The sequence below is a fragment of the Mustela putorius genome, unplaced genomic scaffold (assembly GCF_011764305.1).
Source record: "Mustela putorius furo isolate JIRA1106 unplaced genomic scaffold, ASM1176430v1.1 tig00003845_pilon_pilon_pilon, whole genome shotgun sequence".
NCBI lineage: Eukaryota > Metazoa > Chordata > Mammalia > Carnivora > Mustelidae > Mustela > Mustela putorius.
Window position 1 is genome coordinate 11,905,792 of NW_025421998.1, and position 21,106 is coordinate 11,926,897.

Below are 21,106 nucleotides of genomic sequence, written 5' to 3' on the forward strand. Positions count from 1 at the left end.
GGGAAGAGTGCTGGGTCACGACTCTTCCCAAGTCCAATGCAGGGACCACCCGCTCACACTTTCCCCGCACCATGTCCGGGGGCGTAGCCTGACCACCTCCCGCCTCCCTCAGCAGCACCCTTCTCCTGGCTGTTGTGACCATGCAGCCTTCCCCAGACACGCGTTCAGGTGGCGTTGCTGGAACACAAAAACCATTAACAACATACAGGTCAGGCGCTTGTAGATAGGAAGGCGCTCAGTCTGTCACCAGACTGACGTCACTGTCCTCCACCCTTCCCCAGCAGGTCAGGCCTGCTGGTGGGCCCCGTGGCCTTGGCTCCCAGGGGAAGGGAGTCAGCCGTGGGCGAAAGGCATGACTGCGGGCTCAGCTCCAGCTCAAGGCCCCATGCGGCTGCTCACTCGGCTCCCATCCAAGTCCATAAAAGGAAGCTTTAAGGCTGGTCCCCATACAGCGAAGGGCTCTTGGTGCTCACCCATGTGTGCTAAGAGTCAAAACCCAAGGTGGGCTGGTCAGTGTTTAATAACTAGCTCTCCGGGGAGAAAGATCTTATTTGTAAAATTTGCCAATTTCCACGGTATAAATGGTGTCACCGTGACCTTGCTTGAGCCACTAAGGCGACATCCCTGAATACAAAATTGGTTAGAGAGGCACAGCGGCATGTAAGGTGCTGCCATCATACAGGAGCAGGAGATGGGAGCCATCTCAAGGACACAGTCAGCAGCAAAACCCCCACAGGACACCCGGGCGGCTCAGTCGGCTGGGCATCTGCCTTCAGAGCAGGTCATGGTCTCAGGGTCCTGGGATCAAGCCCCACATCCGGCTCCCTGCTCAGGGAGCCTGCTTCTCCCTCTCCCCTGCTGCTTCCCCTGCTTGTACTCGCTCTCTCTCAAATAAATAAAATCTTTTTTAAAAACCGCACTAAAATAATTAGATATTGATGAACCTTCATTCTGCACACAACTGACTCTCACAGATGTTCGTATCATTGGCTTATCAACGACGCTGAGGCTAAGAACCCGCTTGCTGGAGTCCTGAACACAGAACATGCCGGTCTCACTTGGCAGAAGCCAGGGGAGGAAGGCCATGGGCTAACCTCCGGCGTGGCCAAGCCAACACAGCTGTGTGGTTACAGGGACACAGCCAGCACGCTGGGTGTGAGCAGACTGCCTCACGTGGCCAGGCATGAGGAAGACAGTGGCAGAAGACAAACCTGGTAGTGGTCGTGCATCAGGGCGGCGCCCTGGAGAGCAGGTATGATCAGCCGCCGAGTCACACCCTGCTTGCAGCTCAGAGCAGCGCACAGCATGTCCTTGGTCAAGGAAGGGTTTTCTGTCAGAGGAAGCACAGGGACACGTCATCGGTCAATGGTCCTCTCCCCGGCTGAGGGGCTCTCCCCAAGTCATTTCTGAAAGACCCAAAAGGATGACAAATTCATGAACATTTCTTAAATCCTCAAAATCCACTTTCAGAATATGAAGGGGAAGCTGTGGTTTTGAGCTCCTGGCATTTGGTGTTTGTCTGGAAGTAACTGAATGTACAGAAATTAACACCCTCCACCTCCCCCGTGGTGGCCCATCCTTCTATAGCCCTTTGGGAAGGGACCTCGTTCACCAGGTCTGCCCAGGATGGCCCTGGCTTCCTCAGTGGCCTGGGAGTAGCTGTGACCAGTGCCCTCTTTGATTCCCCAAAGTGCCCCAGCTCGAGGGGTGCATTCCTCACATGGTCAGTTTGAGGCCCTCCCCATGACTGTCCCCTACCTCACACCTCCCAGCCCACCTCTCCACCTGCTCCTAACACCTCCCACGGCTCTCGATGCCCTGTCCCAGCCCCAATTCATCTTCACCTCTGAGTCACAGGGCTCCTCCTAATGGGACATGGCTGATTCTAATGACAAAGGAAATTCCCAACCTTTCCCACTGGTGAGCCCTGCTCCCAGGCTCCCAGGGAAGCTGTAACTCAACGTTCACCAAGGTCCAAGTGACTTCACCAAGGACTTCACCAGACCTCAGAGAGGGAGCTCTATTTCTCCCCTGGCACACATGGTACACCTGCTTCCTTAGCAAATAACCAAAAAGAAACATTTAAAACTAAAGACATGATAAAAATCTCCCCAGGTACCCATACCTACAAATCTCACAGCCTTACACATACTAATAGCTGAAGGTTGAGTTTGTAATTTTCTGGAACATCCTTCTTCATGATGCTTTGGAACTGACGTAATAAGAAACATACAACCCTGGGTTAGGAGTGAGTTGGACAGTCAGGTGATCAGGGCCAGGGTCCACAACAAGGAAATAGGGAATCAGGACAGCTGAGATCAAACAGCACTAGCATCTGTTCTGCAGTGTACATAAGACCACACTGACATTCTGCTCTGCAGCCTTTGCAGAAATGAATTCTGCAAAACATCCTAAAATAAGGCAACCACAAAAACATTGTCAGTATCACGGGCGAGGGGCAGTTAAGACCTAGCCTGCAGATGTCAGCAGAAAAAGAGCATCAGCACGTGGGCATGAACCTAACAGCTAGACAAATTACGTGACCAAAGTCCTGGTTGGCACGACTCAGCATGCCCAAATTGCTTAAGAAAGTTCCCCAAAAGAGCTCATAAAAGTCCCTAAATTTAGAAACTCCAGGGGCCTCTCAGAGCCCCCCTCCCTCTCCGGGAGCTTTATGCTCTTGCTCAGTAAACTGTGCTTTGCTGTCCATCACTCTCGCTCTGGTCTACCTCTTCCTTCTTTGAAGCAGAGCAACCAAGAGCCATGGGCACCGAGAGGACACAAATCCTGTAACACCTACACCACACCTTCCTTCCTGGGAGCACCCTTTTCCTTGGGCAGACTGTGTATCCGGGCAACTGCCTTCACTTGGGTTCGAATAAAACTGTCTTCCTTTTTGCATAATTTCTAAAAGATTTGTTCATTTTGTGTTGAAAATAGGAATCTGCTCAAAGGATGGGGCAGTATCCACAATGTTGTGCAGCCACCAGTCACACCCCACCCCTGCTCATTCCCGGGACTCCTTCCCACTCCCCAAAGCCACCTGCACATCCTGCCCTGCCCAGAGCTCCTCTCCTGACCCTGTCTTTCAGAGATCTGCCTCAGGAAACCTGCCTCCCGCCAGCGCTGAGCCCGCCCCACCGCACCCCAGCAGGTAAATGCATGCTGCCCCCACCCATCCAGGGCCTCTGCTCGAGTCTTGTCCCAGGTCACTGTCTGCTCCTAGCACACACCTCTTCACCTAGTAGATGCCTGGTAAACATTGCTGCCTTGCTCTATACAAAATGAAATGTATTGCCAGGAGTAGCAAAAACTTTAAAATAATTTTTTTTCAGTTTGGAAAAAAAAAAAAAAAAACTCAGTTCTGCTTCTTAACATTATTATATTATTTCTCCAAAGTAATTTTTTAAAAACTGTTTTGAACTCCTGAAGACACTTGAAAAACACAGTTTTGAGCCACATGAGTCTACAATATGCATGGATTTTTTACAGGACAGCCTACAAATGCATTTTCTCCTCCTGGCAATTTTCTTAGTAGCACTTTCTTCTCTCTAGCTTACTTTAGCGTAAGAATACAGTGTATGGTGGGGGGAGGGGTCTGGCTCGTTCAGTCAGTGGATCTGGGACTCTTGATCTCAAGGTCGAGTTCAAGCCCCACGTTGGATGTAGAGATTATATAAATAAACTTTAAAAAGAATAGAGTGTATAATACATAGAACATACAAAACACATGCTAACTGACTGTCTATATTATGGATACGGTCAACAGCAGACTGTTAGTAGTTAAGTTTTGGTGCATCAGAAATTATACGAGAATATCTGACTGCACAAGGGGGTGGCGGTCCCAAAGCCCACATCGCAAGGGGGTCAACTGCCCACAGGATGCCGACCGCACAAGATACACCCAAAGTCATGCATTTCAGAAGCAACCCTCCTCATTGGTTTAGTTTCTTATTAATGTCACTATTGCTCTGACTTTGAAAACAGATCTCTTTACAGTAAAAAATGCAAAATGTGTCTCTTAAGCAATCGCCTATGAAAACACAAACAAAAGGAGCAACGTGCTATGTAAGGCGCCAGCATCCGCCTTTGGGGACAAAAGGAGCCTCTGCTTTGGAGAAGACAGGACAACGTGTTTGGGAGCTATGTCACCCAGACCTAATGGGGCCAGACGCTCCAGGAAGGGACTCCCTGACCGCATGGATTTAGGCAACGACCGGGTCCTCCCTCCGCTTTCCTGGTAAACCAAGGAAGGGGGAGAGGTGGGGACCGGGGCCTGGCGTTGCTGGAAGGTTGGTCAGGGAGGATGTGTGGGTCTGTCAGATCTGCCCCTGCTTCTAGCACACCCTTGAAGGGACCACCCTTGAGGCCGGGAACCTGCAAGCCCGCCAGAGCGTCTCCCTCCACACTCCCGTCCATGCCTGCTGCACCTCAAGCTGCTTCTACAGACCCAGCTCCAAGCCCCGGCTCTTCCCACCCACCTGCAGGGGCGCCTCTGGGCTCTGGGACACGTCAGAGCCCCCCTCTGGCTTGGCAGTCCCACCCCCTCTCCAGACCCCCCCCCCACCGCGCCTCCCCCAGTCCCACAGGCTTCTCCACCAGACGCCCTGACTTCTTCACTTCCAGGTCCCGGGCAACCCACTGCCACTGTCTGGGCCTCAGTGTACCCACTGGGGACACCAGAAGGTTGAAGAAGACAAGTCCTCTGGTTCAGGGAGCCCCCCAGGCCTCACCCCCACCCTTGTGCAGACATCCTCGCAGATTTCAGATATCAGATCTGGAGGACAAAAACGACAGCTGTCCTCACGAGGACACCGAATTTGACTCGGGTCCTGAAAATACTCCATTTCCAAGAGTAGCCGTCACCGGTCTGAGTGCTACTCCTTTTGTGTCACTGGACAAGAGCCAGCGCCCCTTCTGGACCCCCACCCCCCAATCGTCGCTGGCTGGTGCTGACACCTGTCCCCGCCTGTCACGGCCCCCTCCTATTCTAGAAATGCATGACGGTTTAATGAGGAAAGTGGACGACGGTCTGAAGGAGACCCAGGCATGCCCGAGTTTTCTTGAAATGAAACAGACAAATCCAAAATTAATTCTGTTGCCAACAAAACCTAATGTCAAGTCTGCAACCTTCCTTTAGGGGCTGCACTGCAGAATGGCAGAGGAAACATAAACCCAGCTGATAGTGAACATCGAATTCATTTAAAAGTCATCACATTAGACTTCAGCCATTACGTCTTGACTGAGAAATGTCTGAATCATTCTGCGTCTGAAGGCAGCTAGACCCAATGTCAGGTGAGCCCTGGGGACGCAGGAGAAAGATGCGATTTGCAATTGACCTGAGCGTGAAAACATGTGTGGCCTGTCCTAGGGTGTGCTCAGATATTCAACGCTTGGTAAGTCAACAGAATTTTGCCATCATTCACAGCATCTCGAATCAGAAGTAGAGAATTTCTTTTTTAAAAAAGGAGAAAGATCTACATGCCAGCTGGGGTTTCATTTACATCAACAGATGTGTCCCTACCTCTGTGGCACATGCACACGCACGCATACACGCGTGTACACGCACACATGCACACACATACATACACGCACAGGCATGCATGTGTGCACGCATGCATGCATGCATCCCCTTTCCCTGTTTCTTAGCCTAAACAATCCCTGTGCTGGTCCCTAAATTACTATTTCTCATCCTCAGCTGGCACTGTGCGGGGCGGCTGAGTGTGGGGGGAGGGGGCACCCACAGCACACAAGCCCAGGGAGACAACCTGAGCTCCCATCTGCTTTTATGTACCTCCTCCTATCTGTGCTTTGAATGAGGCATGGCTCTCACTCTGGAGGGCTGAGCAGGAAGCTGCTGGGCAGGACCAGGGCTCAGCCTGTTTGATCCTGAAGCCCCCGCCCTACCTGGGTTGATTCCCCTTCCTGTGGGCATGGAGCTGGGTTTTGCCTCACCTGGGATGCCTTAGAGTGATTACCTGGGCAGCCACCTGGGGGAGGGGGAGAGGCAGCCCTGCAGAAGGGGAGGCTCAGATCCTCCACTCCTGGACTCTGGTCCTGTCCCCACATCCACTGCCCTGCACCCACTGTCCCCACACCCACTGTCACCCACCCCACTGTCTCTGCACCCACTGTCTCTGCAGAGACCCTCCGGCCTAACAGCATCGCCTCTAGGAGAGGGAGATGTGGAAGCTAGGGCATTACAGTTGCGTTCAACAGAGGTCTGCTCAGCATCCCTGCCAGCGGAGAAAGAGGGAGGTCGTCCTTCTAGAAGAGCTGCCCTCCTCTCTGAGTCAGAGTCCAGCTGGAGTTCAGGTTGGGGAGACAGGGACGCGCGTGCCAGGAGCAAAGATGCAGACCAAAGCCCAGCTCAGGGGCTAAGAAGGCCGCGCGGGCCTCTAAGAGAAAGTCAGGGGTAATCTTCCCATCCCTGGGACAACAGGTCCCTGAAAGCCTGCACGGGACAACGTGTGGCCCTTGTCACATGCACAGCCCACCTGCAAAGATGCTGAACACACGGAGAACCAGCACCGTCACTTTCTGCAGGATCACGATGGCTTCCGGGGGCTTCTGAAGCTGCTGGAAAATTTGACACATTTCCATGCTAAGGGAAAAAACAGACAATGGCATGAAAGGGAGAAAATTGGCAAGCCGTGTGCATCCCTGCTGTACACAGAAAGTTGTCACTGTCCCCCCTCCACGACAGACCCCAGCCACACAGGTGGCCACCCAGACCTCTCAGCAACACTGGGGCCCCCATTCTGGAAGCATCGATTCCGGGGCTAGGAAGCCGGCTATCTGCCCTTTCCTTGCCTTGATCCATTCTCAAATGCAAAGGTTCTGCCTTCCTTGGGGCCACGGGTGGGAGAAAGGGAGCAGGGGAAGCCGGTGGAGAGAAATCTGACGGTTTACTATTTATGTGCAGAGAACTCACAGCAGTGGATGAATTCGTATGTAAGTTTCTTATCTTTCAGCAAAATAGGTGTAGCGTGCATGTGTGTGGGTGTGTGTGTGCATGTGTGTGTGTGCGTGTGTTTGTGTGTGGGGGGGGTCTTCATGGGGTCCAGTGGTGGTGTTGGGATAACAGCGTCCACACCACTGTTTTTTACTAAGCAGTAATGCTGTAAAGTCCTAAAGGCTGGTTTTTCCTTTTGTAATGCAAGTGCCCAGTGCAAACTTTAGTGGCAAATGTATGCAAAGGTATCTCAAAGCCGCACATTACCAGACACACCCCACACAGGAGCCTCTGTTTGAAAGATCTAGGTTGACTTTGGTAACTGCCCGTTCCCACCCATCACTTCTCCTCTTCCTGCACTTATGTGCCTTCTCTTAGGCTTTAAACTCACCAATAGAGAGAAAGAGCCTAGAAAACCTTAGGTTTCCACCCTCCGCCCCAAGGAAGGCAGAGCACCCAGCCGGCACTCTTTCCCATCTGTGGCCTCACTTTGTGGCCCCAGCTATGCCATGTAGTTCCCAGAACTCGTCAGTCACAGCCCGTTACTGTTTGCAGAGGGTCACGGAGGTGGCTACTGAGGGCTGGCCCACCACGGCAGCGGTTCTGGACGGGCTGAGACCCCCCACACAGCAGGGCTCCTGCTCAGCTCTGCCATCATGCCACTGGCCAAAAGGGCTCAGGAATTTTTTCTTGAACCCTGAATGGGTTTTGCGTCACACTTAAATGAGCCAACACTGTTTCCAAAACTCAAAATTATCCTCAACGTCTGACAGAACTGAGTATGTAAGTAACGAGACCTGTGAAGCACCTGCCAAGGAGTTTATCCAAGTGTGTGTATATTCTTTTTCTTTTCTTTTCTTTTTTTTTTTTTTTTTTTTTTTTTTTGACACTGGGTCCCATCGACCGATGAAGGGTACAACTGCCCATGGAAATTCCCCAAAATTCCTTGAAAAGGCACATCCTTGCTGAGGCCTGGAGATCGACAAGCCTCTCAGCTTCTAGAAACTCAGTGTTGAGTCAACCAGGTTGAGTCAAGTGCGTGCACGCCGAGGGGACCGACATGGCGACATCACAAGCCTGAATCCATGCCTCACTCGGAATTCTCCAGAACACTGTGACCACCAGAACAGTGGTCAGTGCTTGTTTAAATGCAAGGCAATGCTCCTACAGCGTGCTGTTTTAAATTTACTTTCCCCAAGGAGTGAAACCTTCTGGAAAAAATAATAAGTTTAAAATCCATCCTGCTTTTTGGAGCTGACTCCAAAGAGCCACTTGCTTCAACACACCTAATGGGACCGGGGACCGCCACCTGTCCTGGCAAATGTGGATATTCTCCAGACGGGGTATTGTTTGTCCATGGTTGGGAATCCCCCCAGTCCTTAGAGAACACAGTTATCGCATGTTAATGTGGAAGGTTCAGCATGGGGGTGGTGTGTGTGTATTTATCAGGATGAGAATGAGTTTACTGATTCTGTGCACTTTTGCTTGGGGTGTGGGCATCCTTGAGGTGATTAAAAACTGCAGTTTTGGGGCGCCTGGGTGACTCAGTTGGTTGAGCCTCAGATTCTTGGTTTCAGCTCAGGTCAGGATCTCAGGGCCTCGAGATCGAGCCCTGCATCAGGCTCCATGACCAGTGTGGAGCCTGCTTAAGATTTTCTCTCCATCCCCCACCCCTCTCTCCTGTGCACTCTCTTTCAAATAAATGAATAAATCTTAAAAAAAAAAAAAAGTAGAGTTTCTTTATAGTTATACCAGCTAATTGCAGATTCAAGAAGATCTGACATTGTTTGATGCTTTTGAAGGTAAGACAAAATAATACAAAATCCTCTCGGGAAGCCAGATTCAAGGGCAGTGGGTTTCTCTAAAATAGAGAACAAAATGGAGAGGTTTTATTTTTAGGTATAATAAAAATACAGGGGAATTGGAGGATATTTGGGGGGCAGAAAATAGTTACTCCTGAATTGGGTTTTAGTGCCACAGAAAGACAAACATTTATCATTGTCATTTCTGGGCCAAATCAAACATGATGGTGTGTAGAGCTGTGTAATTGTCACCATCTGGTAGTGCATACTTTGGTAAATTGTGGGATTTAAATTATTACATTTTAGTTGTGCCTAAAAGATGATGGACCTGGAAGCAAAAGGAACATGATTTCATTTTCTATACAGACACCAAAGGCCACTATCTTCCTTGTGATGTGGGTGTGTTGTATTGAACTGCTCCAAATCTGGGCTTCCCAGCCCCCAATATGAGGAATGTGGCGTTTGAAAGACTAGAGCATGCTCACAAATCACCTGGGCATCTTGGTAGACCGTGGGCCCTCAGTAGGCAGGTAGGAGCACCTGCTCTCAGGTGAGCTGCTGGCCCCACAAGCTCCCACCACAGAGAGAAGGGCTCCATCAGACCTCAAACCCATGAGCAATCTGATGGCCTCTTGGGAACATTCTGTATCATCCCCATGGAAGAAGTCGATGATAAGAAGAGTGAAAACAGGGAGAGAAGGAAAGCAAGTAATCGCTAAGCGGAGGACACAGGGAACGTAGCCTTGTGAGCTTAGTGACCAGGTGTCGGCCACACAGCCAGTGCACAGCCCATTTGTTCCTACCCTTGGTGGATGGTATAAATGCCCTCCCTGGAGAACCGGAAACATCCAGTGAAAACTGGTGTTGGTGGAGTATACGTGTTGCCAAGACTGCCTCCAGCTCACTTGGAAACTCAGAGCAGAGTGTACTATCCCACACAGTGGGGAGTGGGATCAGAGGCAGTGCAGAGGCGAAGCGAAAAGCTCTGGAAGGCAGTGTGCAAATGTCAGAGGAGTGATAGTTCTTCAAGCCAGGAGACCCTCGTCTCACTAACCAAGGAAATCCTGCCAAGTTATAAAAAACGGCTGGATCGAGGCACTGCCCTATTGCAACAGAACCAGCAGAAAACAGATCAAATTCTGGCAGACGAGTGAGGGTTTGGTGGCACCTCCAGTCTCCCATGGGATGAAGAGAAAGGTAGGAGCAGGCAGGGACCACAAGCCATCCAAAGGTACTGTCACACACAAAAAGGAAGGATTGGGACAGAGCAGTGTCTCAGAGATTCTGCACACCCAGGACACAAATCCTCCAACCTGAAGTAGTAGAAACTTCTAGAACACGATGAATGACAGGATCAGAGCAGGGCTCCCCTCACCTGTCTCTCAGACATGGGGCAGAGTTTGGAGCTGGATCAACCACAGCATTGGGTTGAACCTAAAGAGGGAGAAAGCCAGGGTGGCTGTCGGTAGAGTACATGACTCTGGATCACGGGGTTGTAAGTTTGAGCCCCATGTTGGGTGCAGAGATAACATAAAATCTTTAAAGAGAAAAGAAGCCAAGAGCTGCCCGTCCCTCTCCAATGGTGGTTACAGCTGAAAGCGCAGTTGTCTGCATGGACCGCAGAGTCTTACACTCTTACCTATCTACCAAACAGAGGGATCTTTGGCAGCCAGAGGATAGAAACAGAAAAACTGTGTATGCACCTAACGCGGGACAAGTGAAGAGAACAAGAAGTTTTTACTTTTGAAAATAGAATAATGGACTGTCAAACACCTCTGGATAAATCCAAAACATATCAGAATGCCAAATCACAAGTCAAGTCACGAAGACACCAGACTCGAGTCACTGGATGTTGGAACTGACTCTAGCTTGCAATCGAGATGAAGTCCAGAACCATACCTTACCTGGTTCCAGGCCATTCCTGGAGAGTCCTGTTTTGCAGTTACTGTAAGGGGGGAAAAAGGAAGTGAATCGGGGCTTCATTACCTTTGATCCATCAATGGGACCTCTTGCCAGTACTCAATCAATGCGATTAATCCCTTCAGGAATTGCTCGAAACTTGATGACAGCTGGAGGATGGAAGGAAAACCAGCCGTCACCTTTTTGGTCCTCCCTCCTTTTTCCAATGGTATCTTCTTTCCAGTGGCTACATGAACAAGACTCTCAAAAATGGGCTGGAACAAAGTTCTTGCGGCATTTATCCACTGAGAGTTATTTAGGGGAAGCTCCTTCCTCAAGAGAGCCATTCTCTTTAACACGATCTGGACTGCTTCTTCAAGCTGTTGATGAGTTACATTCTGAATCAAAGACATGTTGGAAAACAAAGGTCCACTCGGGCCATCTCTTCCACGGGAGACCTCCCCAGCTGTTTCTATGGCTTTCAAAAGGTTATCTGGATGCTCAGCAAATGCCAGCCACAGATTAAAGACACGCCAGTCATCCTTCTCTAAGTCACTCCAGAGAACTTCCAAGGTGAGATCAATCACCCTTCTCAAGTAAGTCCCAATTTCCATGATGTCTTTTGATAGCATTTCATCCAAAACCAGGATCACTTCCTGGATTCTTTCCCACATTGTATCTTGAGGGTAACTATCATTGGGAAGTGGACGTAAGAAGTCTATCTGGTTGATGACATTATTTATAGGAACTAAGTAATCCAAAACTTCTTCCCATATGCTGACTGAATCCATCGCAAATATTTGGGTCCCATTATTAAAAGCTACCACAAGATGCTCCATGTCTCCCAAACTGCTTTTCAGAGAAGTTAAAAATTCAGTGATTTCTTTCAAAATATCAGAAAAGTCTTTGGACTGGTTCATATATGAGAATGTGCTTGTGGACACATTAACATCAGAGTCTTGCAAAATATTAGGTTTGACCCCAATCATCCCAAAAGCCAAGTCAAGAAATGGTGTCAACAAGTTGCTTATATTTTCTGATATGAAATGGTCTACGTTCTTCAAAGTACCTATTTCTCTCACAACATTTCGAATACTTTGTCGCAAAACAGTATAGAGAGTGTCAAAGAATTTCATAGCATCAGTGGTATTGGGGATGGAATGAGTTTCAAATATGGTGGCCACCTTCCGGGCAACTCTTGTGGCTAGCCCCAGAAGCTCCACAGCGGAGGTCACTGAGGTGGCAAGGTCTCTCATCTCAGCAATGTCTCTCACCAGCATGGTCAGGGTATCAGACATCTCCAAGAGAGGTTCTGGGGCGTCACTTTCTCCACCAGCTCTTGAGATAACACCAAGCAATCTCTTGGTAATGTCTAATGTTGCCCTGTTTCTTAGAGGGAATGAATTATTTATGAAGGAAAGCAAACTAGTTAGATTGGAAAGTATAACTTCTCGGAGTGTAGGATACAAGTCACGGAAGCCCTCGTGAGGAGAGTGTACAAGCACGTCCAGGAGATGTGCTACCTCTGTAGAACTTTCTCTCACAAGTTGGAGAGCTGACCTAAGATTGTGACTGAGATGGAGGAGATCCTCAGAGCTGTTCGTGTGGAAAAGCAACTGACTCACGGCCGCAAGAAACTCCGAATTATTTTCAGTCTTATTTTTCCCTGGGGTTTCCCTTAGAAGATCATTAAATAAATCTCTCATGAACTTCAGTCCTCGATGATGATCAAAATGAAATTGTCCATTGTCTAAAATAAATGAACTTTTGACTAGATGATTTAGAATCTCCTTTAAACTTGAGAAAATGCTCATCAGTCTGTCTTTTTTTGAGGCGGTAAGAAATTGATCCAGTGTCAGAATTTCTAGGATTTTATCCCTTGGGACGAAACTGCAAATAAACATTTTTGAATTTCATGTTTATCAGTGGAAGGATCAGAACTGAGAGGCCTATGTTTGTGTCACAGTAGCACTATGGGGGAATCACACTGACTACAAGATGACACGCTAACACACATTCCAGATGAAAATTAATATTTTGGTGCCAAATAATGAGAAGCATGGAGGAATTTCACAGAGAACCCCATCGCTATGCCTCCAACCTAGCTGCTTCAAAAGCCACAGACTTCCAGTTTTAGAAAAGCCAGGAAGGTGAAGTCCATATAAATTGTTTCTCACTGCAAGAGGTAACACCCTTCTGAAAGTTTGAAGTCCCAGCAACTCGCTCAGATGAGTGATGGCTCTGTACCACGTTAGCGAGGCGAGGCTGGGTGACAGCCCACCCCCTAACTAACTAACTAACTAATGTTAGTCTCAGTGGATTCCCTCAGGAGAGTGGAGGATGAAGGGAAGTCAATAGCCAGTGTGCAACATAAACACTAACCCAGGTGCTACTGGGAAACGATTGTGCAGGTGTGATTAATGCCCCTGATGAGTAAACTCGGACATAAGAAGACGGGATTTTGTCCTGGGTGGGCCAGACTTCATCAGTCGAAGGCTTCGAACTTCCCTGACCTCGCAACCCCAAACAGCAACTGCTCTTCTCTCCAATCACCCTGCCCCCCACAACTCTCCTGTGTCTCCCTCCACACAGCCTGCACTACTGCCTTGGCACCTGCTTAGCCAGTGCTCACAAGCGGACAAACCAGTTCTTTGAATTAAATCCCTGTTCTCGTTCTACTTCAGGGGCCAGGCCCTAACTGATACAGACATGCCAGGGTGAATTGAAGTATCCCTCCTGCCTTCTCACCAGCAAGCTTCCAATATAAGGAAAAACAATAAATATGAGAGAAACATAATGTGACCACCAGTTATAAAATGTTAGATTAACTGGAATAAAAATATTTAAATGCCCCACTGGTGATGAGACAGTGACTACATCACTTCAAATAATGACTAAGTGTATGCATATACATATATAAAAACTAATGCTGGGAGTGCCTGGGCGGCTTAGGCAGTGAAGCGTCTGCCTTTGGCTCAGCTCTTGATTCTGGTGTCCTGGGATCAAGTCCTGTGTCTGGGTCCTTGCTCAGCGGGGAGTCTGCTTCTCCCCTAGCTTGCCATTCCCCCAGCTTGTGCTTACTCTCTCCGTCTCCCTTCCTCTCTCTCTCTCTGTCAAATAAGTAAATAAATAATCTCAAAAAAAAAAAAACCCCAACTAACTAATGTTTAAATTCCATATAAAATAGAATTGCATAACCCAAGAATGTAAGAGAGCATAAGTGATTAATCACCAGGGGCTAGGTTTCTGTACGTGTTTACTACTTAGATGACAATCATCAAAATTATTTCACCATGATTTTTTTTAAAGATTTTATTTATTTATTTGATACACAGAGAGAGAACCACAAGTAGTCAGAGATGCAGGCAGAGAGAGAAGGGGAAGCAGGCTCTCCGATGAGCAGAGAGCCCGATGCAGGACTCTATCCCAGGACCCTGAGATCATGACCTGAGCTGAAGGCAGAGGCTTAACCCACTGAGCCACCCAGGCGCCCTTCACCATGATATTTTAATGAAATGTCCATTAAGACAAAATTCCCTTCAAAGATCATCCAAATGTGATGGGTACAGAAGTGCTGTTACTGATGTTTATACGCTCCAGGAAATAAAAATCAATTTTAACATATAACAGCCTCATTTACTATACAAAAGAAAGAAAGAAAGAAAGAAAGAAAGAAAGAAAGAAAGAAAGAAAGAAAAGAAAGAAAGAAAAGGAAAGAAAGAAAGAAAGAAAAAAGAAAGGAAAGGAAAGGAAAAGAAAAGAAAAGTCTCAGGGCACCTGGCTGGCACAGTCTGTTTAGTGTCCCACTCTTGATTTCGGCTCAGGTCATGATCTCAGGGTTGTGGGATCGAGCCACTTTATGTGCTCTGCACAGAATCTGTTGGAATCTCTCTCCCTCTCCATCTGCCCCTTCTCCACCACCCCAAGCATTTTCTCTCTCTCCCTCTCTCAAAGAAAGAAATAAATCTTAAGAAAAAAAAAGAAGACTTACCTCAACTCTGCAACGATGTCTTTGTGGAAGGCCTTTAGCAGAAGAGATATTCTATTCTCCGAATTTTCCTCTAGCAAAAATGAGAAGAATGTTTCCAAAACCTGTTCCATGAAATCCAGTATGCTTCTCGGAGGAAGGACTATTCTCTCACCATTTTCTGACTGTGTCCTGTTCAAGGTGAGCTTAATGAAATTCATTATGTGAAGGTCACTATCACTTGAATTTGAGGCTGCCTCTGGAGACTTCCCAGTTAAATTACTGATTGAATTAATTAGGAAACGTTCAAAAAGGAATTGAACAAGTGAGAAATTAGTTAGCTGTTCTTGGCTTAGCAATTGCGTAAGATGGGCAACATCAGAATTACCTTCCCTAGAAATGGTTTTAAGAAGCCCCCAAAAGGTAGCAATATCCTTGGTCAAAAAAGCTAGATCATCAATTGAGCTCTCATTGGCCATAAGCAAAAATAATGTTTGAATCATTCCAGAATCATCTTCCTTTGCCCATTTACGAAGCCATTTTTTTATGACCAGCAGAAAATCTTCAATGACTTCTGATATCCTCAATGACGATGAGCCCAGACTTTCGAAAAAATGGGCAAGTTGCAAAGTTACATTTTGAAGAGTCTCTGAATTAAGCATCTGAATTTCTTTGATAATTTCAGAAAGCCGGGGTTTGATAGGAAAGTTGTGGCTTAGATTGGCCATGATTTCTTCAAGCTCAATCCCTAGATCCTCAAAGTAAGAAGAGTTGAAAGTTTTCTCTCTTTTTTTAGTAAAACTTGATGGTGCTTCTAAACTACTGCCTGTCAGGTTCGCATCTAGAAATGTCTCAAATGGAGGGTCTAGAGAATGGGTACTCTTTTCTAGGTGCTGATCCCTAGAAGGCAACTTCATGATCTTTTCAAAATTTAAGGAAATCTTATTTCGAGCAGATGCCTCTGTGCCTTCACTGATGTTAAGGATCTTGTTTAAACTAGCTAGTGTATCAAGAATGTGTTCATCTAATGGAATTTTTGTAAAGTTGACATTTTTAAATTTTGCTATGATTTGTGAAACAATTTGCCTTATGGGGCCACTGGGACAAAGTTCAGAGATGCTACTGTTGCTTTGATTTTCAAAAGATGGGACAAATGGTAACACTTTATGCCAAAATTCCTTCATGGTCTTCACAAGCGAAATTTTAACATGGAAGACTTCTGAAAGCTCCAGAAGAATGGAATTCCAGTCCACTAGTTCACGAATTACACAGACCATCTTCCTCGTAATCGCCTTCTGTGAACCTTCGTCCAAACATTGTAAACCTTCACCTGGGGGAGAGACATGGAGGTAGTCGAGCAGGCTGGCCACTTTGGTATAAAAGGAAGATGACATGAGCTCTTGGGATTTACAGCCTTCTAACTTCGGATTCTGCTGAAACCCAGAAGTTGTGTGATTCCAGCACCAAACCACAGGAAGGCAAATGAAAGCCTCAGAAAGAATTCCTGGTTTCTCCGCTATTAATTCAATTGTGTCCAAAAGAGTTTTTATCACGTTAGCAAAGTCTTCTTTGGTGACATTGGAAATGCTTATGCCATGAAGGAGCGTGAAGTTATAGACATCCTTGAGGAGTTCTGTGATGTTTTTGTCAACTCCCCTCTGCAGGAGCCTTACAGCATGAGGAAGCATGTAGTACACATCTACCACGACATTCACATCGTCCTTAGGGAACAAGCGTGAGAACTTCAGCAGATGATTGACATTCCAAGAATGTGAGCTGTCTACAAATTTCTCCACCAAGCCTACAAGCAGGTTGGTCCCCAGATTGTGGGTACCTAAGCTACTGATATTCTTAAAGAAATCTGTTAGGCTTTCGCTAATTTGTTCAAGTTGGTCAACCAGCAGGTCTATGTCTGTCTTCTTGAGAGTGCGCAGGAGAGATGCTACCTTCTTGAAAACTTGAATATCACCCAGATCTTGTGGAACATTGTGAAGAACTGAGGGAGCCAGGGAGTTGAACACATCCCGAATCAGTTGGATGGTAAGACCTACAGCGTTCATGATTTTGTGGGACATTACTGGTGGTGGATTTTGGAGATCATGAGACAGGTTGAAGAGAAGGTAGCTGGCTAGATGATAAAATGAACGGCCTAACCTGTTGACATCCTTTTCTTTTGAACTGGTAGCAAATAGGTTTAGATACTTTTCAGATGTAGAAGAGGAGTCATTTTCTAGGAGGTGAGTGGAAATACCTTTCATAAGTTTCTGAATTTCCTTCCCCAGAGCTACTAAATGCCGCCAAAGATGTGTAAACTGGCTAGGTATGTCATCGGACAACTCTAGGGGTCTTAGAATTAATTCAGTAAGATGCGTCCAGTTGGATTGAGATACAAAATCAAAGTCTCTCGTCAGGTTGTTGATAATCATCCTTACTTGGTTTGTGGAATCATTGAAAAGGGTTAGCAAGATCTCAAATTTGGGTACCTTTTCCCTTTCAAAGACTTCGGTGAGTATGGCATTCAGAAAGTTGGTTATATTTTTCAATACAATATTCACACAGTTTGTATCTGACTTATTCATTGTGCAGTGAGGTCCCTTCATACTGAGAATCCAAGTAGCAAGTTTCAGTGTAGAATTAATTTTGTCTCCCACATCTCTGAAACTCCTCCAGTTACCCTGAGGATAGTTGTGTGCAACGCTGGAGTTGTATATCACGTACAGATGGTTCATGATGTCTATCCATGTAACACATCCCTTCAGTTTGCTAATCGTGTCCTCGGAGGAAAATGTGGAATTTAACATGGCCAGAATACGTAATGTCTTCTGTGACATGTTTACGTATAAACCATCTTCCAAAATAAACTCGGTAACATTTTGGAAAATCCCAGCACAGGACAATAAGTCTTGGTCATGTGACACATTTCGAAGCAATAACATTGTTTCTCTTAACTCCGTGATGATACTGTCCAGCCTCACTCCATAATTTGTAATGTTATTTGTAAGAAAGTGATTTATCAGTTGTACCTTTCTGTCGATGTATGCTGAGGTGTTGCTCAATTCCATGAAAACGTCAAGCAGAGAATAGAAAAACTCTCTGCTTGCATTTGTGTTTAATGGAAATGTGTTTAGCTGATGCAGGGCAGTTTCCATGGTAAGAAGGGACTTCCTTACCTGCTCGGGGCTAAGTGACTTTACCCTAACTAATGCATCACCTAATACTACCCAGAGGTCTCTGAGAGCCAAAAAATCATCCCAATCATGAAAGCCTTCAGCTTGAGTTACATTTTTAAACAAATCCAATATGAGTCTGGCAGGACGATGGGTGGGAAACATTCCCGGACAGCTTCCAGAAATTCTCACATCACTTTCCAATTCATCCAGAAGCTGAGTGAGACCAACATGGAGAGGAGTGAAAACATTCATGTCAAGCTGGAAGAGATGAGATATGCCTCCCCAGATTTCAGTCCACATCTGAAGCCATGAGACTGTACAGTGGACAGCCATGAACTCATTGAACGTCCTGCCGTCTTCTGAGAGGTTGGAAAGAATTTGTGTCCATGGAAGAATAAATAAAGACCCTCTATCTTTTGAGTAGTTCACAGAAAAGATGTTCTTATCATCCAAGGCAAAGCATTCATTGCCCAATGGGGCTTTGACTGATTCGTTGAAGAGTTGGCTCATGTATTGAAAGAAGGAAATACGGAAATCTTTGTCTACGAGGAGCAGCTGTTTGAGGCCTGTCAAAGTAGCAGGAATCACTTCCAGTTCTGGGCCCTCAATAGACATCAGGGATTGGGCCTGAAGCTCCAAGTAGTTAAAAATTGAAAGCAACTGCTGACAATGAGACCCCTCAGAAAGTCCCTCAAGAACTCCTGTTGTCTCATACAAAAATTCAAATGCTTTACTGACGTTTTGAAAATCAAATTGCTTTATGATATCCAAGATGCGCTCTGAGGTTTGTGCAAGGAAAGATAGCAAAGCCTCTGTACTTGGAATGCTCAAGAGTTTATAAATATATTCAAAACATGAAGCATAAATCTTCAGAAGCAAAGCTGAATCATTGTCCTGGAAGATGTCTAGATATATCTTAGTCAAGACCGTGTCCACGGCTCGTCTTTCGGGCTCAGAAAGGGCTGAGAAAAGTTCAGACGCATTCCTTATAGCATAGACTGTGTCTAGAGCTTCAAAGACTTGTCCTTCCTTCAGAAATCCGAGCTCATAGAGACTGCTTATCACAGTTTCACTCAAATGTACAAAGTCCATTTCCATAGCTTGCGATTGCAGCCAGTCTGACTGGAACAACTGGGAAAAGTTAAGGCTCTTGATAAGGACCCTCTCATCTTCTGGGACAGAAAAATTAAGAAGTGTAGACACGGTTTCCAGCCTGACTCTTTCTTCTTTTGAAATGCCATACATCCACAATTCCAGGAGCTTGGGATCAATTTCAAAAAGTACTAATTCCATGAACCTCAAAATATTATCTGATTCGTTCTTTATCCAGAGACTTTCAAGAATTCCTATTTTGTCAATCACCGCTTTGCCAAATTCCAAAAGTTTCTGAGTAGCAATAGCAGATGTGTCGCTCTCTAAACTTCTTGAATGGTTGACCCACAAGTGGCTTGTGTTCAGAAGAGTCTCACTGAGAGATGGGAGGTCATGGAATTTGGGCACGCTGGGCGAGTCGAAAGCATCAGGCAATAATTCCTCCAAAAATCTCACAAAAGATAAAAAAAAGTTTATTTCCTCATCCTCAAGGGAATGCAACTTCTTTTCCATCATGAGAAGTTCCTTTGTGGAATTCAAGACTCTACAATATTAATGGAATTGTCTTAGTATCCAAATAAATAGATAAATAAATTCAAGACAAATTCAATGTATCAAATTTTCAAAGTAATACATGTATTTAGAGGAAAACATAAATGGACTGTTTGCTACACAGTACATTTCACAACTGGAATTGAATTGTTGTGAGTATTCCAAAGTAGAAAGTTACAATGCAGATGCCTATATGTAGCTTAAAATCTGCCTCCTGCACCAAAAACAATGCATTTTAAATTATTTTATTCCATGATTTCATATGAAGGATCATTAAAGGTAAGTTTGCTACATATGCCAGAAGAATCTGAGGATTTGATTCCTTGTTGTGTCTCAGAATGTCTTGGCTAGAGCAGGAAGAGGGGTATAGGGAGAGGGAGAAGCAGACACCCCGCTGAGCAGAGAGCCCAATGTGGGGCTCCATCCCAGGACCCTGAGATCATGACCTGAGCGGAAGGCAGATGCTTAACTGACTGAGCCCCTCAAGTGCCCAGAAACTCATGATTTTAGATAGTGTACTTTCTCTCCAGGTGACTACTTGTAAAATGCACACAGTTCTCAAAAGAGCACCTCAGGGGTTCCGACAAGTCCACACCCATAATGGAGGTCCATACGTGGAGAAGTCTACTAACTTCCACTAACTCGGGAGTCACCAGTCCACTCTTTAAATCCTTGGGGCCCTATGTGCTTGAGTTTAGAAAGACAACAAGAGCGGGGGAGGCACCTGGGTGGCTCTGTCGGTTGAGAGTCTCACTCTTGATTTTGTCCCTGGTCACGATCTCAGGGTCGTGAGACCAAGCCCCACGTGGGGCTCCACACTCACCCTGGAGTCTGCCAGAGAGTCTCTCTCTCCTTCTCCCTCTGCCCCTCTCCCGCTCATGCTCGCTCTCTTGCTCTAAGTAAAAAGAAGTAAAATATTTCAAAAAATGTAAAAAGATGACATGGTTCATGTATCAGGTATGTATTAATGCCCCCTCCACCTGTGGGGACTGGGGCAGACCCCCAACTCATGAACACTCCCGGCAGTGAGACCTGAGATGGCTGCACTGTGTTGGGGTCTCTGTGGAAGGAGCTGTGAGGCCCCCGTAAGAAAAGCCTTCATGTCCAGACTTCGAAAGACACATTGAAAAATTGTGGATAAGGATTTTGACCGGTATTGGCTGCTAATACCTTCAAGGCTGATTTCCTTCCTAAACCTCTTTCACTCTATAATCCTGTCGGCTAAGGCACAGTCTTGAGAGAGGACAGACACAAAAGAGATGAAATGATGAATGTTGCTTTCTCCCATCTAATAGCTGGGATCTGGGAGCAGAAGGTACAGTCTTCATTTAGTTTACTTTCTTTCTTTTAAGATTTTATTTATTTAAGCAAGAGAGAGAGAGAGAAAGCACACGCTCAAGGGAGGGGCACGCCATCATTTAATTTACTCTTATTTGCAAGAGAGTAGCGACTTTGAACCAGGGAACACTGAGAACATTCTCCAAGGAACTTCTCCAGCAAGAACGAGAAAGCTGTGCTATTAGGAATTCCGTACGGATCTTGTTCAAGTCCAGCCTTGCATAGAAATACATGCACAGCTGGGGCGCCTGGGTGGCTCAGTGGGTTAAACCTCTGCCTTCAGCTCAGGTCATGATCTCAGGGTCCTGGGATGGAGCCCTGTGTTGGGCTC

At 46.5% G+C, this 21,106-nt stretch overlaps 1 protein-coding gene across 1 annotated transcript in view; it reads right to left on the minus strand.

The window, feature by feature from the left end:
* Window positions 1-21,106, minus strand: part of ABCA13 (ATP binding cassette subfamily A member 13) — a 320,465-nt gene that overhangs the window by 236,820 nt on the left and 62,539 nt on the right. The window contains exons 18-21 of the mRNA XM_045089507.1: window positions 14,648-19,429; window positions 10,744-12,546; window positions 6,498-6,604; window positions 1,212-1,330 (exon numbers count right to left, since the gene is read on the minus strand). Of these exons, the coding sequence (XP_044945442.1) occupies window positions 1,212-1,330; window positions 6,498-6,604; window positions 10,744-12,546; window positions 14,648-19,429 (6,811 nt within the window). The remainder of the gene's footprint in view (window positions 1-1,211; window positions 1,331-6,497; window positions 6,605-10,743; window positions 12,547-14,647; window positions 19,430-21,106) is intronic.